Below are 26,238 nucleotides of genomic sequence, written 5' to 3'. Positions count from 1 at the left end.
CGACGCCGGTGGGGGCTGTTTGGGGGTGCGGCTCCGGGAAAGGAGCGCGGCCTCCAGGAAGCCGGCTGGCCGTTGCTGCCGCCTCGCCGCGGTGGCCGTGATGCTGCCCGCTGGCGGTCCCCCGCTCCCGGGAGCCCCGGCCGGCCAAGCAGGTGAGGCTGTCTTCCGGGGTCGGGTGAGAGAAGTGGGGAGGCCGAAGGGGTCGGCGTCGGCGGGTGGGTTGGAGCGCTGCGGCCGGCAGCGCGGCGAGCCGGCCGTGGACTAGCCTCTCTGCCCTGTGCGCCTGCCACCGCCCGCTCAGCCCGGCGGACCGATTCCCGCCGCCCCGGCCGCGTGGCCACATCCGGAAGCCCGGGTACCAGCTCCTGTGAGCCCGGGGGGCCGTCGCGCTCCCCAAGCCGCTGGCGGGGGACACCTGGCGGTCGCGCGCCTCCGGTGACCGCGCAGGATCCCTCCCTCGAGTGGGCGGAGCCTGGCCGGGCAGCTGGGGATGCTGCACCGGGGACGCAGCCGGCCCTGCCTGCCGCTTTCAGTGATGACATTCGCACGTCTTGTTTTCGCTTCACTCTGCTTTTGCAAGGTTTCTTGTTAAATTTCTTCCTGGAAGAATGGAGCTCATTGGGCAGTAAAGTGATGATATACAGCAGTGTTTCTGAACTTGAGTAATGCGGGGACTCCTTTTAAAGGGACGATTCTCAGATTGTCTAGAATGTGTCCCAGAACCCTTAGGGCACTCCAGACCTCAGTTAGATAAACCCTGGTGCAGAGTGTTTTCAGAGAACATTTATCACGAAGGAAGCCAAAGAGATGCTTTCTAATTCAGGAACTTTCAGGCTGGAAGGTAAACTAGAGGTAACTGAAGAATTCAAAGGAGAGACTCAAGGCCCAGATTAATTTCACATCGCAGTCTTTGTTGTCTTCTGCTTTCTGTGATGAAAATACCAAATTATCCAGCTTTAGAGAGGCCTAAAAGAATTATATTGTGTTACGGTATATTTGATGTTGTTTTTGTATTGTTTGTTAATTCTATTTGACATATTAAAATTATAAAATGGAATACCAATTCGTATAATTTTTTCTCTGTTTATCTTAACGTTGATTTATCTCTTATAGTTGTTGCTTATTGAATCTATGGCTGATATTCTTCTAGCCCTAATGGGAAAACAAGGGCCTGTGTGACCCAGGCTCTTGAGGATAAGGAAAAATAAACGGCGGTGTCCTAAGTACGCTGCGGGTCGCTCATCAGTAGACGAGCTGGTCCTCTAGGAAGGAGAGATGAAAGTGAAAATTTATCTGAAGATTTATATTCTCTACGTGTTTATTCAGCATGTTTATTTAAAATAGACTACCCATGAACAAAGAGGTGATTCCAAGTGTGGGAAAAAATCAGGATGTGTGACAGGTTAAATCTTGACAAAGAAAAATGTTGGCCTGTGCCTTGAAAGAAGTGCAATGTTGAGAGGAGGACACGGTGGTTGGGAGGAAGTCTGTTAGCCTGAGGCAGGCGTGGGGACAGCTTGTGTGGGAGAGAAGTGAGAGACCTTCGGCACTGGAGCGGAGAGATGGTATCTGGGACTGATGAGAGGCCAGATTGGTGAGATAAGGTGAACCAGTTGATGGAGAAAAGGTTTCAGATGCCACACAGGAAACTTGGTATTGATCCATGGGCTTCCAGAAGGTTCTTAGCTGGTCATATTTCGAAGGCCGTGTTTTAGGAAGAGATGCTTACAAAGCATGGTGTGCACAGTGAAGGCAGAAGGTGACAAGAAATCTGTCTTGAGGTAGTGATGCCTGCTGTGGTCATCTTAGATATACGGGATATCTGAAGAAGAATCCGCGGGCTTGGTGAATGATAAAATATGTCAACACAGGAAGTGGGAATCAAAGCTGAGAGCCAGGTAATCCAGGTCAGTGGTGATTGGTGATACTCATCTTACATTTGGAGAATTTGGAGGGTGATACTAGTTTGCATCAGAAGATTCCAACCCCAGACTTGGACGAAAGGTGTAAAAATGTCAAGAGTTGAGCAACAGTGCCCCGTCCTTATTAGATTTTGCGGTAGCAGGGCTTCAGTGAGCTTGGATTGTGGAACTGGAATTTGAGAAAAGTCAGAGTTGATGCAGGAAAAGTGTCCAGAAAAAGACTGTTTAAAATGAGAACCAGAATATTGCAAATGAATAGTGAGAGGTAGGAAGAGGTTAAGACTTTATGTTAAAAAATAAAATGTTTAAAACAAATATTGAAGAACATACAGATCATAAATGTAACTATGTACATTCTTCTTAAAGAGTGAATCAAGTTGTCTTCAGGTGTTTTTTGTCACAGCTGAGTAAGGGTGCCGCACACAGCCTTCACATCGGCCACTCACTCTCAGAAAGATCGTTGTTTCCTGCAAAATGCTGCGGGAATGGTTGAGGGCATCTTTAATTTTTCCAGGTTCTCTTTAATCCTTTGATATTTAAATCATTCTTTTCTGAAGTACCTCTCCCTTATGGCACCTTTCCTTATTCAGAGGCCAAGGTCTCCCAGAGGCTGACTTCTCTGTGGTTTTGTTTGCCTGTGATCAAGAGTTCACTAATATCTGCTTCCTTGTATCTTGTATTTTTTCATTAGAGGAACCATTTCCCTTTGTGGTTGATTTGCATTGTTTTTGTCTTTGCCTGTAGAACTGTCAGTGAGAGACTGACAAAGACATTGACACCTGACCATGGGCTTCATTCCAGTAAAGAACGTTCAGCCCAGCAGAGCCCCACTAGCTGAGATCGTGAGAGTTAATGCATCTCTCTGGTTTTTAGCTCTAACACAATTTAGGCTTTTTTAAAACATGTAAGTTTTATGTAGTAGTATAGAATTTGCCTCCCAGAGCCCTGGTGCAAAGATTCTTAGCTAGAAGGACAATTGGAGTTTACATTTGAAAATCAGATTACCATATTGTTAACTTTGGGACAATAATCCATCGTACTTTTGTCCTGAGTAAAAATTACAGTGCTTCAGCAGTTATAAGCTGTCCTATTTTCTTGCTTTTAAACACAAGTTTTGTAAATTAAAATATCCTTTTGATCAAAATCCTCACATATCTAAAAAAAAAAAAAAACAGTCCTGAGACAAACATCAGATGACACAAAGTTTCCTAAATGTGCTGTGATCATTCTCGCAGCCACCTTCCCCATTGAAGTATGTTCCTTTCTCACCCCATCCAGAATCGACCTCCCATCTTAAGGAATCTCTTCCTGCTAAAGCTAGCCTTCACTGTGCTCTTCTGAGCTCTTACAACAAGAAACTGAGTAATTTAACATTGCCTTTAATTAGTATCTTGATTATTTTCTGGGTATTAATATTTTCTCTGTAGCAATCTGCAAAATCCTTGCAATTTGATGTCAGGTTTGTTACTTCTCATATGACCTCCGTAGTCCTGACTTTCTTCCTCAAGGACCAGTTTGCCTTTAACCATGACTTCAAGCTGTTAACTAAAACATTCTTTTCTTTGGTTCTCAGTTCAGCTATCACACAAGTATTACGGATTTTTTTTTTTAATGTTCAGATTGGAATTCCTATGTCCTAGTAGGCTTTTAGGATAGGCTTTCTCAATATGTTCAGAAAAGGATTTGATCCTGGAAACAAGATACTGTCAGTCAAATGTAGCTTGTTAAAAATAGTTATGTCTTCTGATGATAACATTAATATATGTCCTTTGAAAAATATAGGCAAGCCTAGGGAAGTAAATAAAGGTGATACCTGATCTGATTGCGCAGAAATAACTAAGCACTGTTAACATTTCGGTTTCTTGCGTAACATTTTATCCCCCCATGCATGGTGACATATTTTTTGCTTAATATTTTATGAACATCTTTTCATGTCAATAAATAGATCTGTATCATCACCTGTATTAGTCACATTGTATTCCATTGCATGAGTATACCCACAGTGGACATTAGTGTTTTGCTGTTATATACAATACTATTATGGACATCCTATAAGTATTTTAGTGAATTTACCCTAAGACTCCCTAAAGATGAATGTCTTCCTAAAGATGAAGTGTGGTGGGTAGAGCAGAGGGTAGGCACACATAAGTGCTCAGGTATGTCACCCCAGTACCCCTAAAGCTTAGTGATGTCCCTGTCAAGAGTCTCCCCAGCAGTAGTCATCACTGACCTGTTCCTTCCCTCTGTCAGCCAAGTATCACCAGGCCTCCATGTCTGCCAGTCTGATGGCTATTTTTATTCTATTTGTCTGAATACTGATAGGTCTATTTTATCAGCTGTTCATATGTCTTATTTCGATCACCTCAAATTATCTTTGCTCATTTTTCTGTTCAGTCTTTCTGTTATTTCTTTAGAATAACTTTTGATACGTAAAGGTCATTTACTCTTTGACATGCATGTTACAAGTACTTTTCCCAAGTTGTGTGTATTTGTAGCGGGGAGGGATTTTTTTTTTTAAGCATGCAGAAGTTTTAAACTCATGTCTAGCTATTTTATAAAAACACATTAAAATCCATTTAAACTTCTAGATAATTGATTTTTTTTCTGTTTACATTTTGTGCAAACTTTTAAATCACAGACATTGTTTGTTCTAGATTTGGGGTACATGGTACGATATGGACACCATATTAAAACTTGAACTAATTCGAGTGACTTTTTTCCCCTTTGTCAGGTAGGCATTATTAATACTTTTTACTCTCTGATATCTGTGTGTGTATGTTTTATTTCCTCCACTGCACTATAGATTCTTTAAGGTCTGCGTCTATATCTAATTCGTCTTTGTGTCTCCCACTTTCAGCCATTTGTGAAACAGACAATAGTTACTTATCGTTTGTGTGGCACTGGTCACTGGGGAAACAGAAGAATAAGAGGCTGTCCCTGCCCTTGCGGGGCTTGTTATGTAATGAGGAAGTCAACTACAAGTGTAAAATACTTGAGCCCACTGCTGTGATGAGCAAATACTTCGGAGATATGAGGATTGGGGAAACTCAGTGAAGACTCATGCTTGTTTTGTGTTCAGGCGCGATTCTGAGGAATGCATCGATGGACCCAAAGGAGAGGTTCATTCTGCAGATGCCAAGGAATGCAAGGCATTTCAGTGATCTGCAGCTTGTGTTTCATGTGGCTGGAGCCTAGGATGCATAGGAGGGGCCTCTCGGGATGAGACAGAAAGACCCCAGATCAGTATTGTGCAAAGAATTTTCTGTGATGGTATCAGTGTTTTATGTCTGGAATGGCTAATCAGAAGCTATATTGGCTGTCGAGCATTTGAAAGGTGGCCAGGACAACTGAGGAACTCAATTTTTAATTTTATTTAATTTTCATTACTTTAATAGTCACACGTGGCAAATGACTACCTCAGTGGACGGCACCAGACTAGATCATGATGGATGTCTTTTACATCCTAAGGAGTTGGGACTGTTTCCTGAGTGAGAGATAAAAGTTGGGGGTTGGGGAGTTATGCTTCTCTTTTGTTTTGGAAAGATCACTCTAATGTAGAGGTTCTTAACCCTTTTGGGTCCCAGAACTCTGAAACTTGACTTTTTGCCAGGCCCTTTCCTGGGGTCTGTAAAGCTGCAGCTGTAGCACTCAGCTGAGCAGACCAAAACCTGGCTCTGGGGGAGCTTCCATTCTGGAGGAAGAGACAAAAATAAACGCAACATCCGCAGTATGCTAGAGGACAGGGGTGAGTGGATTCTCACGCTTGCATCCCACCTTTCCCTCCCAGGAGCTGTGTGACCTTAGACAACTTATTAGCCTCTCTGCCTCATCTGTAAAGTGTTGTGATAATAGTACTTGTCTTGTAAGTTATTAGGAGGACAAAATTAGTATTTGTACAATGTGTGGAGCAAGGCCTGGCACATAATGAGCAGTATATAAGCATTTAACAAATCCGTAAATGCTAAGGAGAAAAGATCAATTGGGGAAGGGAGTTGGTGGGGGGGCGGTAGGCATTGCAGTTATTGATCAGGTGACCAGGGAAGTCCTCCTTGGAAAGGTGACATTGGGGTAAAGACCTGAAGGGAGTGAGCAAGTGAGCCATACAGATTACCTACTAGCAGAGGGGGCCACAAGTTGAGAGACCCTGAGACTGGAGAGTGTCTGGCATTTTTGAAAACCACTTGGAGCACCAGTGTGGCTGGAATGCAGTGTAAAGGAGGAGACAGTAGACGATGAGCTCAGAGGCTTAACAGGTGTCAGATCCTCTAGGACTTTGTAGCTTGGATTCTTTGGAGGATTTTGAGTATAGAAGTAATCTGATCAGTGCCCTGGGCAAGGGGTGGGAGAGTGGAGCTATCAATTTCAGAGGAAGAATCTGTACAGAGGGAGGCAGCATTGTGGGACCGCTGGTTGAGACTGCGGGTAGAGTGAGGCTGCTTTTTTGGTAGAGCAGGCAAGAGATAAGAGCCTGACCTCAGGCAGAGGTGATAAAGAAAGGGATTTTAGATAAGCTGAGGTTAGAGAACTTAAAGAAATCCGTAAAAAATTAGGTTTGGAAGATGAAGGAAGAGGGATCAGGCATGGATCTGGTTTCCGATTTGGATAGCTTCGTGGGATCAAGGTTGGGACTGCAGAGGCAGAGCAGATTAGGAGAAAAACGGGTGAAGATTGCTGCTGTTAGGAGTGCAGTTTTAGAACTTTCTCATGGTTCTCTGCAACACTCAAGTAGAGATAGCTCATAGGCCACTGAAGATGCATGTAAGAGAAGCCTGGGGTAGAGAAAGACAGTTTTGAGTTACCTGATCATTGAAGCCTCAGTAATGATTGTAGTTAGAAGACAATCAGCCTGGACAGAGATCCTGGAAACGTAAGAGTAGTCGGAGTTGGCACACTTAAAGGATCCTAAGCAGGAGTTCTTCCAGAGCTCAGAAGCAGACCAGAGGAGCAGCCGTCTTGAGAGGCAAAGCGGCTTTGCGTGACCAAGGAAAGAGACCGCTTGTCCTTTGGCTTCAGCAGATTGAAAGGAGGCCCTGACTAAAGACTCCTGCCTGCTCTGCAATTTGAGGTCTGGAGGCTGGAGGAGGAGTGATAATGATGGAGTCAGAGAACTAACTAGGGACACAGTGCCTTGCACAGTACTTTGTACATGAAAAAGAAGTCTAGGCCGGCATGGTGGCTCACACCTGTAATCCTACTACTTGGGAGGCCAAGGGGTGGATCACGAGGTCAGGAGTTTGAGACCAGCCTGGCCAACATGGTGAAACCCTGTCTCTGCTAAAAATACAAAAATTAGCCGGATATGGTGGCGGGTGCTCATAATCCCAGCTACTTGGGAGGCTGAGGCAGGAGAATTGCATTAAACTGGAAGGCAGAGTTTGCAGTGAGCCAAGATTGCGCCCCTGCACTCCAGCCTGGGCGACGGAGCGAAACCCCCAACCCCAAAACAGGGAAGTCTAATAGACATTTATCAAGTGAATGGATGTTTCAGGTTCACATTCAGCTTATTCTGCCTACCTCCTACCTCCACCCTAAATCTCCCTTATACCATAAGGCATTTAAGGCCTATTTCATAATTCTGATATTTTGGAGTCAGACACTTTTGCTTAGAGAGCACTAACTAGTGCCAGAGAATTATCATCTCCTTTGATTTTGGTCTATATTGGACAGTATGAAATTAACTTAGAAGTCTGTTGCTCAGCATAAACCCTTCCAACAGTTTCGGTGCAAGGATCATGTAGGCATTATATGTTGTTGGATTTAACACACGCTTGATAAGGAACATAAGTGTTTTATTTGATTATGCTATCTTTGTGATTTGTCTCACTTCCTGGAACAGGAGGGCTCTAACTCCATGAGGACCCCAGCATTATTTCTGTAATTGTTTGTGAGAAGGACTGACTCCCAGAGCATTGCCTTGTCGCTGACCTTTCAGTATGGGGAGGTGAGTGATGGGCCTAATCACTATGAAACATGACATCTTGGTGACACAAAAACAGGACTTGAGAGAAAAAAATCTAAATTGCAAGTGAAAAATGTTTGCAGTTGTGCTGTTCTGTTTAATACCTTCTTCCAGGGCCCAGTGAGGTATTTTAATGCATGAAGCACTCTTCAAGGTGAAAAATAAAGAAATTAACTGTAAAATAATAAAATTCATCGCAAAGGCAGTGAAATTTTTTTAAAGCCTCATATTTCTAGAATGAGCCTCTCATTCTTGACATACATTGAGGGTAAGAGTTCCTGATTATTTGCAAAAATGTCTTGTAGGAATATTTCTAAAAGCTCAGGACATAGAAAACTCATTTATTGACTTAGTTGTGGGGATGTTGTTAAAATACTGTTTTCTCCGTTACTGGAGTCATCTGGGAGGAATTTTCCATGGACTTCAGTGTTAAGGAAATGTATTCCTCCTGAGCTATTTGTGTATTTGTGGTGTAGTGGGAAATGTTTTGGCCACTAGGATACTCAGTCGCATTTGGAGCAGGCCCACCTTACAACATGCTTTCTCCATACTGCATCCCGTTCGGTCTCATCATCCTTACACCCGCTTTTATGATTGATTTATACATTTATGTTGTTGAACTTATTCTTGTAAGCTGTCTCTAATTCTGTATCTGTTTTGGAACAAAGGATAAAATGAAAATCTACATAATGCTGTCAAGAAAAGGGGAAAACACAGAAGTGTTGTAACTATCAGGGCCTAATTCTCATCCAAATAATTTTATGATAATGGGTTGTGTAGCTGTTGTGTTGCATATGCAGGATGTCAGTATATAGATACCTGCAGGTAGGGAAATGCAGGTAGCCCAAGCCGAGTATCTTATTTTAGGATCACTTTAGGTGAGGGAAGCCTCATTGAAGCAGATTGTTTTAAAATCTTTTCCTTTCTAATTTCAGGATTGGCATCTCCTGTCTTTTTCCTGCTTCTTGGCATTTTAGCATATCTCCAGTGGGGTGTCCTCGAATTCTGAATACCAATTTACGCCAAATAATTGTCATTAGTGTCCTGGCTGCTGCTGTTTCACTTTTATATTTTTCTGTTGTCATAATCCGAAATAAGTATGGGCGACTAACCAGAGACAAGAAATTTCAAAGGTAAGAGATAAAAACATTTGTTTTCCAGACCAGAAGCCGTACCTTCTGTCTTACCTGTTTTAGGCTGTTGGAACAGAATTCCATAGACTAGGTGGCTTGTTTCTCACTGTTTTAGAGGTTGGGAAATCCAGTCAGAATTCCCATAGGTTTTGTGTGTGGTGAGGGCCTGATTCCTGGTTCTGAGATGAGGCCTTCTTGCTGATGGAAAGGGGTGAGGGGGCTCCCTGAGGTTTCTGCCCTCATGAACTAATCACCTTCCAGAGGCCCCACTTCCTAATAGCATTGCGTTAGTGATTAGGTCTTCAGTGTATTAATTTCGGGGTGGGGGGCACAGACATTTAGACCATAGCACCATCATTTCATGGCTTCACAACATTTGGCTTTAGGTTGGAATTTAAGGAACTGTAGGAACTAGATTTTATACTATATACAACATGGCATGAACAGTTAAACCATTTGAAGCTAGTTAACTGCTAACTACCAAATCCATATCATAAGAGGCCCTGGAATAATTATTTATACATAAGTGTCTCCCATAATATGTTTTAAGCTGATTTTTGAGTTGGTAGTTTAGAAATAGAATTTTGCATTTTGGAACTTGTTTGGACTTCCATAAATGCACGTGTATCTGATTTAGATGATCTTTATCATCATTCCTTGCTTCATTTTCTTTTGACTTTTCAATTATTCTTCAGTTGCATTGATGTTATAGTGGTGATGCTACATAGCTTAGAAATTTCTAACTTGGCATTTGTTGCGTTAGACTTACAATGATATTCTCTGTCTAAATAAAAGCATACGTGTGTTTCTATACAAGGTACCTGGCACGAGTTACCGACATTGAAGCTACAGACACCAATAACCCCAATGTGAACTATGGGATCGTGGTGGACTGTGGGAGCAGTGGGTCTCGAATATTTGTCTATTGCTGGCCAAGGCATAATGGCAATCCACGTGATCTGTTGGATATCAGGCAAATGAGGGATAAAAACCGAAAGCCAGTGGTCATGAAGATAAAACCTGGTATGTAAATGAGAATATCTGCCTAGTCACCAGGGTCTGTCCCTTCATTCTCTGTGGTGTCTTCCATATTGTTCCCTTTCTGCACTGCCATCACCCAGCATCAAATCTCACACCAGGACCTGATGGGTTTTCCCTTTTCTGTACATTTTGCATACATAGGGTGACTAACATCTTGATAAAACATCCAAAAAAAAAAATGTCTTTTTGTCTCCTATAGCATTTGAAATAGTGCCTTACTCATGGTGTCTACTCAGAGGTTTGCTAGCTGGCATTAACTGTGGAGAGTTTTTTTCCTGTTTAGTTTCCCTTGGTCTCTATCATTAATGACAAGATAACTTCAGATAACTCACGAAAATCTATAATATATTGGAATATATTTGTCATTTTTAAAAATTGCTGGCCAAACATATTTCTAGTTATCTAGATTATTTGATAAGTGTGACCATAGAACTTAGAGCTAATAATTATGTATAGTTTTTAAAGATATAATTTCTAAGCCAGTGTGACATGTAAAAGTTTAGATTTGGCTTCCTTATTATGTAATTTATATCAGTGATGCTGTTTTTTTCTGTATCATCACCATTTCCATGGGCAGCAGCTTCTGTCAGGCACATTTAGAATGGGAGATACTGGGAGTGCCTTGAAACAAGCTTTTTATGTCTTGAGAGTTGATCATCACTGATTTCAAACAGTGGAACACAGATCATAATAGAGATGCAGCACTTTTATTTCATCTTACTAATGTATTACATAGTAAAATATCAAATGCAAACAATCCAAGAAATTTATCTTGTAAATTATTAGAGAATATTGATAAATAATTAAAGTATATTAAGTTTAACCTGAGAAAATGCACGTCCTCATAGAAGAGTCCCCAGCCATGCAGAATGGTGACCCCTGGAGTCCTCATTCTTCATGGAATTATTCAGACCCCACCTCCTCCTTCAGGCAGCCCTCAACAAGTTGATTATCCTTTGATGTGTGGCCAGCTGGGAACCAGCGTATTACTCAGAAAATCTAAAGTCTCTACCTCACTTTTCAGGTTAAAGAGAGAGAACCTAGTCTGCGTCTATATACCAGGATTATTTAATCAGACTACATTTCCATGAACAAAGACTAATTTTTCTTTAAGTTTTAGTGACTGTCTTTTAAGTTTTAGTTTTATGCATTTCTACCCCTTAAATTTTCATGTATCCCCAATCAAGAAACATTTGCAAAGTTAAAGTAATACTGATCAAATAAAAAGTTTATGAGAAGACTAAAAGAATAAAGCATTTTGCATTTCATCTAGTTTCATGTACCATGTCCCATCAGTGACTAAACAGGTCTCATGGAATAAGATGAAAACTTCCATGCCTTGGAATTGTCCTTTTAGAATAAAATGTCATCCTGGAGTATATACTAGAATCTCATTAAAATCAGACAACAGGGGTCCATCTTGCACTCTACAAAGTGTATGAAATGGAAATCAAAATACCCTTTTATAGCACTACTCTGTCCTGACACATATACGTCCATGTATAGCATTGCAGCAAGGCTCTAGAAATTTCCTTAATAGATTCTGGCTAGTTTTAGGGCTTCGAGTACATTGAAACTGTATTGTATGTAGAGTCAAATGACTTATAGTTTAGTCCATTTTTTGCTAATTCCTATGATAAATCACTTAATCTTTCTGGGTTTGTAATTTTCTAATGTGTGAAATAAGGAATTTTTAGACTTCTGAAGTCCCCCTCATTTTTAATATTATAGGCAAAATAACACCTAGAAATACTCATTTATGTACTCAGCAAATATATGATGGGCACCTGCTATTTGCTAGGCACTGTGTTAGGTGCCGGGAATATAAGTTTGAACAGACATATTTTGTACCCTTGAAGTTTTCAGTTTTAATGAGACAGGCAAGTAAATAGCGAATTTTGATACGGTGTAATGAATGTACATCTAGCAAAAGGAAGTAAGCATGGAATTTAATGAGAGTCATCTTCAAGGTTTTGTTAGGGTGACTTCCATGGAGGCTGGAGCTGAGTGGGCGTGCAGGAGTTAGCCAGGTGAAAAGGGGAAGGGAGGTGGACCGAGAAGACTCTTCCTGGTGGTGGAGGAGCAAGGCTCTAAGGCCACGGTAAGGTGCATTATGGAAATGTCAGTTCATTGTAGCTGAAGGCAATGGAAGGAACGTGGGAAGAGATAGGGTGGGTGAGTTATGCAGAGCCAGGTGTGCTGTTCTAGAGCTAAACCTTATCTGGAGGGTATTGAGCCACAAAAGAACTGGAGGCCTGAAGAGGCATCCTTTGGGTGGGGACTGGCAGGAAGATGGTCAGGATCAGAGGGTGAGATGTGTTGTGGCAGGCTGGCAGAAAGTGTTCCAAAGGGATGAGGAGGAAAGTCATGGGAGAGGAAGCGGGGAAAGGCGACCTATGAAACCCAGGTTGCGTGTTGGAATGAGGGAGAGGGGCTTCATCTGAGACCCTGGCTTGGACCACTGGGTGCCCAGTGCTGATGGCCTCTGAGGGAGGTAACCAGCAGTGAGAGCAGGTTTGTAGCGAAAGTTGGGTTCAGATTTTGCCATGATGCGTTGGGGGTAGCTGTGAGGACAAGCAAGGGTGGTGTCCAGTGGACAGTTACCCCAGCTCACCTGGAGGCTAATGAGCGCTGCATGGCCGGTGGCACAGTTCGGAGTTCATGGCATGCTGTTGGTGATAGCAGCCTGAGGAGGGACTGAGCTCACTTGAAGAGAGGGGGAGCACGTATCTTGAGGGCAGGCAAGAGTCCATGTGCATGGCAGTGACACACAGCAGATGCTCAGTCAGGTCTGTGGGCTTTGATGAAGGAGAAAAGGACATAGCACTGAATATTTAGTGTTACCAGCATTTCAGTAAGGTCTGCAGAAGAAGCTGCTAGAGGGATAGGAAAAACTAAGAAAGTGTAATGTGTAGCATGATTTCCCTAAAATTAGCCACACTGAAGAAACGTCACGTGTTATAGCTAAAATATCTGCTGCTTAACTACAGTATCCTGTTTCTCTAGGCATTTCAGAATTTGCTACCTCTCCAGAGAAAGTCAGTGATTACATTTCTCCACTTTTGAACTTTGCTGCAGAGCACGTGCCACGGGCAAAACACAAAGAGACCCCCCTCTACATTCTCTGCACAGCTGGAATGAGAATCCTTCCCGAAAGGTGATCTTCCGCGGAAGGGCAAGGCTGAGGGTGGGCTCCTGGAGGGGGAAGGGGTGTTCTCCTCCCCGGTCCTCCTCCCTCCCCCGCTCTTCCCCATCATCATTATCATCAAAAGGAAGACATTCAGGATTCTTTCTTCGAATCTGGAATAGTACCAGAACTATTCCTTTAGCCAGAAAATACCAAATATCTATTAATTGACTTATGACTATAAATAGTCAACTATAAAGTTGTCGTTTTTAAAAACCTAATCTATTTTATGTAGTTAAGGAAGGAATGCTTGCAGTTGTAGTTTTACATCTAGAAATCCCATAATTCACACAACTTGTTCATTTTGAAACTGCATTCCGAATATAATCTTTCCAGTGAATTTCTTTGTTTTGGAACTTGTTGGATACAAGATATACCAGAGCCATAGTTTGTTTTTTTCTTTTCTAACCAGAAGATTTCAAGCTGTAATCTTTTGATGTGTAAATGTTTGTGTTGCCTTATAGCCAGCAAAAAGCCATTCTGGAAGACCTTCTGACCGATATCCCTGTGCACTTCGACTTTCTGTTTTCTGACTCTCATGCAGAAGTCATTTCTGGGAAACAAGAAGGTTGGTATATGGTCTTCAGTTTAAAATTTGGGAAGCTATTCCTTTAAATCCTCCCCACTTTCACCAGTGTACACTTTGTTATATTCCAGTTATCTTAGCATTTGGGAAATAATAGCCTGGAAATATTATAATTTTTAAATGACTGAATCAAGTTTCTTAGATGACTGGTCTTTGTTGCCCAAACATGAAGCCATTGAAAAATAACTGTTTGTCTTCACCACATGTAGGGACATAGCTTGATACAAACTCACTTTTATAGAAAAGACTGTATGCCTTGCCTAAGTTGTGTGGCTTCCTGGGACTTTGATCATTATTGAGTGGTTAGAGCCTCTTCTCGACTTTGATACACCAAGAAATATCAAATATTTGTTCTATTTTCAAAGAAATGATTCTCCTTGAGAATGAAATGTCGAGTCAATGAAATTATTTGGGTAATAGCTTGCTAGAAATGTATACCAAAATTTCAAAAGTCATCTGTCATTTCAGCATTAATACTTCCTATATGGAAGACACTGTAGAGAATACAAAAATGGGGTGAAGTTTACACATTGCATTAAGCTGCTTACCGACAAATGAGGTCCACAATTAGCTATTCTATGAGGGTTTTAGGTACCAGAAAAAAAATAAGGAAAAAATATCACAGGAGTTTGAAAGAGGGAGACATTTTTTTTCCTACAAGTAGGGCCATGATGGAGAAAGTGACATCTGAACTCTGCCTCAAGAGAAAGGATAGTTTTACATAGAACATGCCAGAGCAGGGGAAGGGTGGGGCTCTGAGGGAGCATGGGAAGCACATGTAAGACAGAAGAAAGGACTGAACTCAGTACAGGTTGGAAAGAATTCACTGTGGACAGAGGAACACAGATGTTTTGGTTTGACTGGATGATGGCCCTTCTGGAAGGAGTGGTGGTAATATTAGTGGTTGGATGGCTTTTGAATTGTCAATCCAGGAATTTGGACTTCTTTCTGTAGATCAATCCGGTAGCAGAGGGTAGAGTAGGTTGCAACAGAGGAGTAGGGCAAGGATGGGTTAGATGGGCTGTCTGCTCCCCCTCCATGGTTCAGATCAAGGTGACAGTGAAAACCAGGTGTAGGGAATGTGAAAATAGAATCAGACTTGGCAGCTGAGTGAATGGAGGAATAAAGGAAAGAGTACAAGATAGCTTGATTTTTTTTTTTTTTTTATTTGAGATGGAGTCTCACTCTGTTGCCAGCCTAGAGTGCAGTGGCACGATCTCGGCTCACTGCAACCTCCATTGCCTGAGTTCAAATGATTTTCCTGCCTCAGCCTCCCAAGTAGCTGGTTCTACAGGTACACACCAACACACCCAGCTAATTTTTGTATTTTTAGTAGAAACGGGGTTTCACCGTGTTGGCCAGGATGGTCTCGATCTCTTGACCTCGTGATCTACCCACTTCAGCCTCCCAAAGTGCTGGGATTACAGGTGTGAGCCACCGTATCCCGCTGATACCTTGAATTTTTAAAACCTTGGACTTGACAGGTTTTACATCATAAAAGTGAAAACTCCAGTATTTTAAAACAGCTACTAAATTTCAAAAGAAAACTAGCACCTACAGTGTTATATTTTCAACCTATGTAGATGGTATAAAACTAAAATATTAAAGTTGAGAGATCTTGGAAAGCTTTTTGGAGTAATAAAAACATCAGTAGCAAGGTGTTATTTCAGATGATTCTACAGGTTGTCAGGGAGTGAAATAAATGAGACGTTTGTACAGACTGCACTGATAAGAGTTACAGAAAATGTTTTAAAACTATTTTTCTTCTCTCGACCCTGTAAAATGTCTATAGGTGTGTATGCTTGGATTGGCATTAATTTTGTCCTTGGACGGTTTGAGCATATTGAAGATGGTAAGTATCATGCTTCCAACGAATGTGTCTAGTTGGAAATCGGTGCTTTTCTATTTAATTCATAGGCTGAAAAAAGAGCTAAGCTTTGTGACACTTCTAAGCGTGTAGGAGTAGAATGAGTGGAGCTGCAGTTGAACACAATTCAACTTGATTTTAGTTGGGAGGATAGACTGGGTTTGCCTGAATGTGCTTGAAACAGACTGTGAAAAGAAGGTGACTGTAAAGAAGAACACAGTTCTCTGGATTAGTTCTGTTCCAGTGAACACTTTCTGTTCTTTCCAGATGACGAGGCAGTTGTGGAAGTTAACATTCCTGGAAGTGAAAGCAGCGAAGCCATTGTCCGTAAAAGGACAGCGGGCATTCTCGACATGGGTGGCGTGTCGACTCAGATAGCGTACGAAGTCCCCAAAACTGTAAGCTTTGCATCCTCACAGCAGGTCATTATCTGTACAGATTTCCTTCTGTTTGGTTTGGTTTTCATTTAACATGTGTCCATCGTTCTTGTTTTGTTTTCTGAGTGTGAACACATCTTTACTGTGCTTGCTGAGGTGCCGCCTCTCAACCCGGGAGAAGGGAGACAGGAGGAGCAAGGCAGACCTCAGCTGAGCCGCTTGTGTGTGTTCATTGAAATCAGTTGGTTTGTTTTCTGACCGTAGAGTTTTTCTTTGGTATATACACAGTCACATGCTTGAGTTTCTGTTTATATTTTCTATCATGTCCTTTCTCAACAGGTTTTATAACATGTAACATAATAACATCTGATTTTTTTCAGTTAGAATTGGGGGAAATTCTTTTTTTTAATGGCTCACTTTGAGCTTCCTTGGGGAGGATTAAGGTTTGTATCCACTGCTTCCACATTTTTCAACGGGGATTTACTCCTACCCGTTCTCCACTCCGTTTTGTGCCCTCTTGAGTCGCTGCCTGGGCGACATTGTCTAGAGAACCCTGGCACGGTTTCCAGATGTATTTCTGAATTGATACATGTCATTATTACTCTGTTTGTGTTCAGCTATAAATTAACACCAAAGCCTAGCTTCCTGCATTTTCCCCTGGAAGGTGGGAGGCAGCATAGCATGGAGGGGAGGTTCCAAATGAGACCTTGGAGCTGGTCAGGCCTGGGTTTCTTTATCCTTCTCCTCCTCACTAGTTGTGGGACCTTATGCAAGTCATGTACCTTCTTTGAGCCATTTTCTTTATCTGTAAACATCAATGAAACTACCTACACCATGGATTAGTAGAAGGTTTAAATGAGATAATGCATCCAGTATATCTAATGCACTGCCAGGCAGCTAGTATGTGCTCAATAAATGTTACTGACATCTTTATTAAGCTCCTTGGAAAAATGCTTTGTAAATTCAAACAACTTTTGTTTCTTACCACCCATTCTAGACTTGCCTCTAGAGACTGTTACGCACATGTTAAAAAATCATGTTTTTCCCCCTCAATATAAAGTAAAAGATACATAGAAAAAATGTTTGGAAAAAATAATGAAAAATCAAGATTAAATATTTCCCATGGATTTATTATCTAAAAGAGCCATTGTTAGCCTTTTGGTGAATTTCTTTTCATTTTTTTTTCTACTCGTAGTTTTAAAGAATATGGTTATAGTCTTAGTTTATATGAGTTTTGTCCTTTATTTAACACTGCATGAGCATGTTTCTCCATAAGGTATTGATTACTGTAATTAACCTTCCCTTGCTGTTACATACTCAGGTGACATCTAGTTTTTTATGTCATAGAATGACAAAGGATGTCTTTGCATATAGAAACATATCCATGTTTAGATTTATTTTCACAGCATAGGATTCCATAAATAAATTAAAGATTCCATAAATAAATTACATCAGAGGGTAATGAACTATTTCACTGACTTCCTCTTTCACAAAGTCCTAACAGTATCACAGATTTGCAGCCCATCTGAAATTTACTAAATCAGAATTGTCATATTAAATTATGAAGGATGCTTAGAAGGGTCCTTGGGCAGTGCAGAAGCAGACATTTTGTCCCTCTTAGATGAGACTGTTTTTAGACCCTTCTTTTTAGTAGGAGGTTAAAGTAGTTTAAACTATTAAAGTTTGTTATCCTTATGTCTGCAGGAGGAAGTAGCTAAAAACTTGCTAGCTGAATTTAACTTGGGATGTGATGTTCACCAGACTGAGCATGTTTATCGAGTCTATGTGGCCACGTTTCTTGGGTTTGGTGGCAATGCTGCTCGACAGAGGTACGAAGACAGAATATTTGCCAACACCATTCAAAAGAACAGGTAAAGCACCTTTCACTACTTGGCAGTCACTTGCAAACCTAGGTCTCTCCTCATAAAAAGCAGACCCAGGCAAAACGGGAAGAACTCAATTAGCAAAAGTGTGTTGCACTGTTAGCTTTTTATTCCTCCACTAGCTGAGCAGGGAGAAGAAATGAAGGCGCGTCGGGGTCCTGCCTTCGGCCTTCTGTCTCACCATGCCCTGAAGGAGGTGCATGCTTGCTCTCTCTCTCACCTGATGAATTAGAAATTTCACCGTCAGGCTGTAGAATAGTGTGGAGCCCTGGGTGATGCTACTTCTGATTCAGAGTCCTTGGGAAACCCAGCATCTGGAGGACAGCTGGTGTCCTGGAGGCCTAAGGCAGAGTGTTCTCTTGTTGTTGCTGAGGAGATTGAAATTTGTGATGTTCTGGAGACTATGGATGAACCAGCCTGTGCAGCTAATTAGTGGGTAAGAACCACTGGGAAGGGAATTATTCAAGAGAAATAAATTATCTAGAAGAGTCAGAGTTAGTGGCTTTTAAATTTAGCAATAAAACTTTAAACATTGAGTGTATGTAGAATTGTGGTATAGAAAGTAGATAAAACAGCACTCTATTGGTTTAAATTGACTTTATAAGTATATAGCAGTTTATTTGAAATTTGTCTGTAAGAACAGAAAAGCTATTTAGATGAATAAAAAATCTGAATCTGGGGTTATGTAAGATACTCTATTTATTACTGTCTTTTATTTGTTTATTATGGTGAAACAGTTTTGAGAAGAAAGAAATCCTAATTCATAGAACTAAGAGATTGTTTAGTTCCTTGATTAATGTAATCTTAATAAACCTATGAAGGCCTGAACCTTAAAAAAGACCAAGTTGGAGCTATTCAGTACCATATTTACCACAAAGTCATGTATGTAAATAGGAAAAGCAATAAAAACCTTTTCCTATAGCTCTTCCAAAAGCTAACTGAATAGGGTTAATTATGAGATTGGTAGCCCCAGGGTTTTATATTTTTAATTGGTATTTAGCACATTTTGATATAATCATTTTTATAGTAGTCTTAAACTGGAAATATTTTATAAACGACACTTGAAATATTTTTGCAGATTCAGTGAACACCTTATTCTGAAACCTTAATTTTTACTCATTGTTTTTAATGTCAGAAAGCTTTATATAATGGACTGTTTAGTGGTACTCCTTAATTTAGATATAAGACAACTAAAAGTAATAGCATGAAATATATATCTGACTACACTTGGAGTTTTTTTCGTTTTTTTTGTTTTTTTTTTAAGACGGAGTTTCACTCTTGTTGCCCAGGCTAGAGTATAGTGGCACAATTTCAGGTCACCTCAACCTCTGCCTCCCGGGTTCAAGTGATTCTCCTGCTTCAGCCTCTCAAGTAGCTGGGATTACAGGCATGCGCTGCCGCTCTTGGCGGATTTTTGTATTTTTAGTAGAGACAGGGTATCTACATGTTGGTCAGGCTGGTCTCGAACTCCCAACCTCAGGTGATCTGCCCACCTCGGCCTCCCAAAATGCTGGGATTAAAGCTGTGAGCCACCACGCCTGGCCAGACTTTTATAATAATTACAAACATTTCATATGTCATGAACTGAGCCTTGAAGTACACATTTATCTTTTTGCCATTTGTAGTGGTGATTAACTTTTTAATTAAGTGAACATTTTTATGGCAAAGACCTTAATTTATTACATTCAGCTGCAATGATGAGTAGCCCTGATCTGAGGAATACACAACTCGTCGTTTAAGTGAAAAGTAAAATCGACTGGCAGACCATGCTTAACTCTAATAGTGAAACACCTGTCAGGCACCTGTGATTTCATAGCATCCAACACCAGTATCACTTGAGATTTTGTGAGCTCTTCTCTGTTTCTTGTTGCTCGAAGGTGTGCACACACAATAGAATGACATGTTTGTTCCCAGAAATTTCATTAGCAAGTAATGAGCCTAGTGCCTTTCAGTTAACAAAGCTAACGTTTATTTTCTCCAGGGCTTCTCAGAGCCTGTCTATCATACAATGGAAACTGCTGTCTGCTGCAGCTGGGACCCATAGTTGTTGAAGAAAAAATAAGTTCAAACAGAATCATAAAAATAGATGCAGGCCTTAAACATTCTGTCTTAAATTTTGAATTCATTTGCCGATCTTTTGCTCTGAACCCCGGGGTCTGTTTTTAGACTCCATCTTTTCTCCGGCATGCAGGGCATTCCTCATGGAGATACCAGTTTGTCTGTTTAAAGAATACTGAGGACTTAAAGACATTTGCGAAGCAATTTGATACCAAATCCTTCTAGACTTTTACTAATTTTTCCCAGTTTTAAAAATCTTGCCCATACCTAGTTTGACAATTTTCTAGTAACTTGTCCTTATGTTTTCTGAAGCATCTAACCTGCTTTTCCCAGGACCAGCTATTTTCACAGTTGCATTCCATCCAACTGTATTAGGTAAAACCACAAGTACTAGTGGCAGAAATGGGGCTGGCAGCAACACAATGGCCGTGTGCCTGGCATCTGGGAACATCAGGCCATGTTGCCAGGATGGCTGGGTAAGCAGATAGGTTTTTTAACTGGACTCAGATAACCTGTCTGCTGCAGGCAGGTTTGTATCCTGACTCTCCAAGAAAGTCTCGAGTGCATATTTTCCTAATTGATGATCACGGAACCCTTTTCTGTTCCCACAGACACAGTCAACACAGTCCTGCAGGTCTCATGGCCCACAGAGCGTATTCTGAGAAACAGTGGTTGGCAGCCACCTCTTCAAAACACAGCTTTCTGTAGGACTCACAGTGAAGTTTCTTTTTTTGCCATAGGCTCCTGGGTAAACAGACTGGTCTGACTCCTGATATGCCATACCTGGACCCCTGCCTACCCTTAGACATTAAAGATGAAATCCAGCAAAATGGACAAACCTTGTACCTACGAGGGACTGGAGACTTTGACCTGTGTCGAGAGACTATCCAGCCTTTCATGAATAAAACAAACGAGACCCAGACTTCCCTCAATGGGATCTACCAGCCTCCAATTCACTTCCCGAACAGTGAATTCTATGGCTTTTCTGAATTCTACTACTGCACCGAGGATGTGTTACGCATGGGGGGAGACTACAATGCTGCTAAATTCACTAAAGCCGCAAAGGTACCCTTGAGAGGCACCGTCTGCTCCGCATGCTCTTGAGACCATTGTGGACAGAGACAGGTTATGTCCTCCCTTCACACTTGCAGGGAAAGACGGCATATGGAAGGCTGCACTGCAGCATGTTGGGATCCTGTTCCCTTTGGTTGGAGGGAGATTGAATAGTCACAGCAGAAATAAAAAATGTACTGTAAGCTGACTTCTGCCCCCACTCACTAGCTACCCTGGTCATCAGTTACCTCCAAATTTTACAGTCTCTTATGTCATTGTTCTGCTTTGCTGCATCTGACAGTTCTGCTAGCCTTCCCCTCCCTGACCTGCCAGGACACTCCTGTTCTCATGTTCTCTCTGCCTTCCTGACACACCTTAAACTTTGGTGATGCCAGACTTCCACTCTTGGCCCCTGACCTTCAGGTTCTTGGATGGTCTCATCCATGCTCAGGATTTGCTGCTGCCTCTCCAGAAGAGGCTCCAGCCCTGACCCCTTCCTGCTACATTCCACAACTCCAGACAAACCCACCATTTTCTCTCCATTCTGTTCCTGTTGTTCTGTCTTGGTCAATGGCATCACCAACCATCCAGTCCCCCTCCCTGCAGCCTAGGAGTCATGGACTTCTCCCTCTAACCAGTTCATCCTTTTCTATACAGCCCGGTCTAATCAGTCACAGTGTGATGTCTTAGCTCCCAGGTGTTTCTCAAACCAATATAGCCACAGAGCACTGTATGCTGTAATCATGCCAGACAGCTGGCTTCCCTCACCCTGGGCGGTTTCTCTTCCTGAAGCACCTGTGCTGAGTCCATTGTTCAGGCCTAGTGCGTTTCTCTCGTGCTCCCTGTCCCACACCCAGGCCCATCTCCCACTTCTCTCAGCAGCATCTTCATCCTTTAAATAGAAGTCGGGATGGTAGCCACCTCAAGGAGTTAAATATTACATTGAGAAGACGCACTTACACAGTGCTCAGTAGAAGTTACTAATGTTATTACAAATAACTTCAGGAAAAGTGGGATCTCTTTCCCTTCTGTTAAGGACAAAAACCTTCTGTAATCATCATTTTCTCCGTAGCTTGTACTGTGTCCTTCACAGACAGAGGACTTAGTTTGAAGTAGCTAAAATACTGCTTCACTTTTCCAAAAATTTATGCCCATACTATATAGTCACAGAGGGAGAAACGAAACAGTTTCAGAGAGGCTGGTTGTGGACAGCAAAGTTCTCTTAACAATCCCCTGGGCAGAATGTTAAGGTAAAGCGTTGTGTTTGCGAATCAGTAAGTGTTCCCTGAGTATGTGTGTATCCTGCATTCATTGTATAAGTTAAGCTTGTGTGTTTCCTAATGGGAAGGATATGCATGTTACAAATATAAATTTGGTAAACCATTTTTAAAATGAGAATTTTAATAAGACTTTACTAGTGATTTCTTTTGGTGAATTTTTTTTTAGGATTATTGTGCAACAAAGTGGTCCATTTTGCGGGAACGCTTTGACCGAGGACTGTATGCCTCTCATGCTGACCTCCACAGGCTTAAGTAAGTACTAGAAGGCCAAGCCCCAGGTCACTCTTAGAACCTTAATGCAGTGTTGGCACCACTGGCTTGCTATACTCTGGCCTCAGTCTACATTCTCCTCACTCACTGTTCTTCCCATCTGCTCTGGGACCCTTTCAGATGGGACAAATACTTGTGCCCAAATGTATTCTATATCTCTTTTTTTTGGGTCACTTTTACTGTCTCTTCCTGCTGAAATTCCCCTGTTCATACCTTTGCTTGTTCAAGTCCTGCCCAGACATCTAAGTCCAGCCAGAGGCCATCCCTTTCCAGCCTTCCTCTGCCCCTCAGTCAGTCTCCATCCCTTTCTCTGAGTCTCTAGAATTCATCTTACCTTGCCAGTGCATTTATCATGTTCTGCTTTGTTTTTCTGTTGTTTTTTTAAAATCCCCTTTCATTGTAAGTCACGTGCAGACACTGTATCTTATTAATTATTGTATCTTATTACTTGCTTAGCACAGGGCTTGGCAAAAAATAAACCTCTAATAAATATTTAAAGTCATAGAAGATCAGAGCTGAAAAGAACCTTCCTACCACCTCATTTTATAATAAGCTGAGGTACAAAGATTGGAACCTGCTATTCATTCGAGGAGTACATGGTGCAATGCCTGAGGGAAAAGAAACCTGTCTCAGGAATATCTGGCATTATGTCGAGACTGGGTTCATACACTAATTGATTTTGACAGGTGAACTGCTCCGTGTTGTGGGACCAGGGATGTGAAATGCAGGCAGTTGGTTTGGGGGACCTGGCCTGAGGAAGCCCCTGCCCCACCCCACGGCTGTCCACAGAGGGAAGGTCTGTGTGTGTGTGTGTGGTGCCATCTTGGCAGAGCGAGTCAGCCTGACTGGCCTTCATGCTTGCCGTCTGTAGGTATCAGTGCTTCAAGTCTGCATGGATGTTTGAGGTGTTTCATCGGGGCTTTTCATTTCCTGTCAACTATAAAAACCTAAAGACTGCCTTGCAAGTTTATGACAGGGAAGTTCAGTGGACCCTTGGAGCCATCCTCTACAGGACCCGCTTTCTACCATTAAGGTAGGGCTGTGAATTTGGTAACGAGAATCACAAAGGTGCTTTTCTGCAGCGCCTCGTGGCAGCTGTGGCTTGTGGCTGTTTGGGGTGCTGCTTTAGAGCCAGCTACAGCAGAATTGTGGGGACAGTGATGCTTGCTTTTGGTCTTCCCCCACTCCCCATAAGGGCTTCCTCCCTTCCCACCCTGCCATCCCATAATACACAGCACTCCAGTGCTACTGCCCCATGTTTGGTTATTCTCAACTGTCTGTTCCCCAACCCCTGCAAAAAGGTCGGTTCTGGGGTTCTTGACCTTTATGACTGAGGTCTTTTCTCAAAATACTCTTTTTAAATGCATGCATAAATACATAGGATTATAGAAGAAACCATCATATTGAAATTGTATTTATTAAAATATTACAGAAAACAGGGCCGGGTGCAATGGCTTACGCCTGGAATCCCAGCACTTTGGGAAGCCAAGGCGAGCAAATCACAAGGTCAGGAGTTCGAGACCATCCTGGCTAACACAGTGAAACCCCATCTCTATTAAAAATACAAAAATGAGCCAGGTATGGTGGCACGTGCCTGAAATCCCAGCTACTCATTAGGCTGAGGCTGGAGAATTGCTTGAACCTGGGAGGCGGAGTTCGCAGTCAGCTGAGATCATGCCACTGCATTCCAGCCTAGGTGACGGGGCAAGACTCCATATTGGGGAAAAAAAAATTTACAGAAAACAAGTTTGTGATACAGTAATATGTGTTCTTCTTTATTAGCACATTAAGTAACAGGATCTGGCAGCAGAATTAGTATTTTCTGTAATTTCAGTGTAGTGATGAGCATCAGTGCTATTTTGAGGCATTGATGATACTGTAAGGTGACGTGAAAGATCTGTGATTTTCATTAGTAACAAAGTTAGTTGCTGGTGCTGCCAACGCTAACAATAGTTTTATCTGCATTCATGGTCAGAGAAATGCTAAACTTCAGTCAGCGCTTGGGTATAACGAAGATGTGCATTTTCCCCACTCAGGTTTGCAGATCTGCTGTCAGTTGACCTGTGGTAAGAACCCGGGTTATCTGATAGATGAGATATTCGCTCCCCTGCGCCCCCATTTCATTGAGCCTTTCTCAGTAATACTTTAGGTCGGGTTAACTGCAAAAATGGTGAGTCGTGGGTGTTACTGATCACAAACATGCAGTTTGATTCCACATTGACTGACTTCTGTGTGTCAGCGAAACCCTCACGGCTCTTCTAAATTCCTCTGATTTTGGTGACCCAAATTATAATCACTTCAGAGTATACTTTCATGTGTTATCTCATTGATACTTGAAAGTCCCCTGTGTTGGGCTGTTCAGTTCAGTTAGAGGTTCGGGTTGCAGTTTTTGTGTGCAGCTCTGGGGCCTGGGCCTTGCCATCCCCATCTGCACTGTTTCCACCCCTTCCCTTGCTTACTGTCCTGTTGTTTGGTGTTCACTTGGGCAGAGACATCCAGCAGGAGGCCTTCCGGGCTAGTCACACCCATTGGCGGGGCGTCTCCTTTGTCTACAACCACTACCTGTTCTCTGGCTGCTTCCTGGTGGTGCTGCTGGCCATCCTGCTGTACCTGCTGCGGCTGAGGCGCATCCACCGGCGCACTCTCCGGAGCAGCTCGGCCGCCACCCTCTGGATGGAGGAGGGCCTTCCTGCCCAGAACCCCGCCGGGACCTTGTGATCTGGCTCACAGCTCCACGAAGACATGAAAGGAAAAGCCATTTTTGCCTCAGGGTTTCTCCTCTTTCTTTTCCTGTGGTTTTGTTTTTTCTTTCCCTTTTTTGTTCTTCTAAACAAAAACAAAATCCATTGTTTGTAAGCCCCGCTGACTAGAAGTACTGTGTTTAGCCATTTTAGGTAAAGCTTTAAATTGAAGAGTGGGGAAGAGGGAAATTCACTTGATTTTTGCCGCATAGGATATCTGCCAAAAATAAACGAGATTTCCGGGGTTTCTTTAAGGAACGTTAAATTTAAACAAATGCACTTTGATACCGGAGGGATGTGGAAAGATGCACTCTCTCAGAGGAGAGGGGACTGAATAGTGATGCTTTTATAGAACCAAAAAACTTACTGCCTGAAATGAGAATCCTCAGCTTGAAAGCTCTAACCTGAAGAAGGTGACGTTTATTTTTTATTTATTGTTCAGGTCTGTTACTATGTATGTTTCTTTGCAGAGTTAAATTTTTTAAACGGTTAGTATCCCAAATAGAGAAACATAGGCACCAGGAGATAACCAGTTATAAAAGTGAGAGTGAACTGTCGACTAGAGCTTTGTGTGAGTGTGTGAAAAATCCCAAGGAACCAGAGTGGGGGAAGGCAGCGCCGGTTCTCTAAAAATGCACTTCAGAATTTACTGGTTTATTTTATTTAGAAAAATCCTTGTTACTGTTATCTTTTCCTGACCACAGGTAATTTCTGTCCTTATTCCATATTTCAGTGGCATTAGAACACTTTGGTTTTGAAAGAATTGGAAAATTCCTGAAGTTTCACCAGTTTCGGTTTTATTAGAACTAGAGCACATGCTCACTTCTTGTTCTTCAGTAGTTCTCAGTAGTGCTTTTGCTGAATTGTGCCTCAGTTTCTTC

The 26,238-nt window shown here is 42.1% G+C and overlaps 1 protein-coding gene across 4 annotated transcripts; it reads left to right on the top strand.

Moving 5' to 3' along the window:
- Window positions 1–25,914, top strand: ENTPD4 (ectonucleoside triphosphate diphosphohydrolase 4). Of its 4 annotated transcripts, none has more exons than XM_017549746.2 (13): window positions 1–152; window positions 7,759–7,863; window positions 8,817–9,014; window positions 9,832–10,037; window positions 13,134–13,212; window positions 13,707–13,810; window positions 15,621–15,680; window positions 15,963–16,117; window positions 17,777–17,943; window positions 20,754–21,078; window positions 22,513–22,598; window positions 23,488–23,649; window positions 25,106–25,914. In XM_017549746.2, exons 2-13 carry the CDS (start codon window positions 7,856–7,858, stop codon window positions 25,332–25,334), a joined length of 1,779 nt encoding a protein of 592 aa, XP_017405235.1. In that variant the 5' UTR covers window positions 1–152; window positions 7,759–7,855; the 3' UTR covers window positions 25,335–25,914. The 4 variants fall into 4 exon arrangements, with proteins under 4 accessions (XP_017405235.1, XP_017405233.1, XP_017405232.1 ...); XM_017549744.2 differs by having other exon boundaries at window positions 13,062–13,212; window positions 23,560–23,649; XM_017549743.2 differs by having other exon boundaries at window positions 2–152; window positions 13,062–13,212; window positions 15,963–16,093.
- Window positions 25,915–26,238: the final 324 nt, after the last annotated feature.

This window comes from Cebus imitator, unplaced genomic scaffold (assembly GCF_001604975.1).
Source record: "Cebus imitator isolate Cc_AM_T3 unplaced genomic scaffold, Cebus_imitator-1.0 Scaffold221, whole genome shotgun sequence".
Taxonomy (NCBI): Eukaryota; Metazoa; Chordata; class Mammalia; order Primates; family Cebidae; genus Cebus; species Cebus imitator.
Note: the sequence above shows the minus strand (reverse complement) of the source record. Positions and strands in the feature narration are given on the sequence as shown.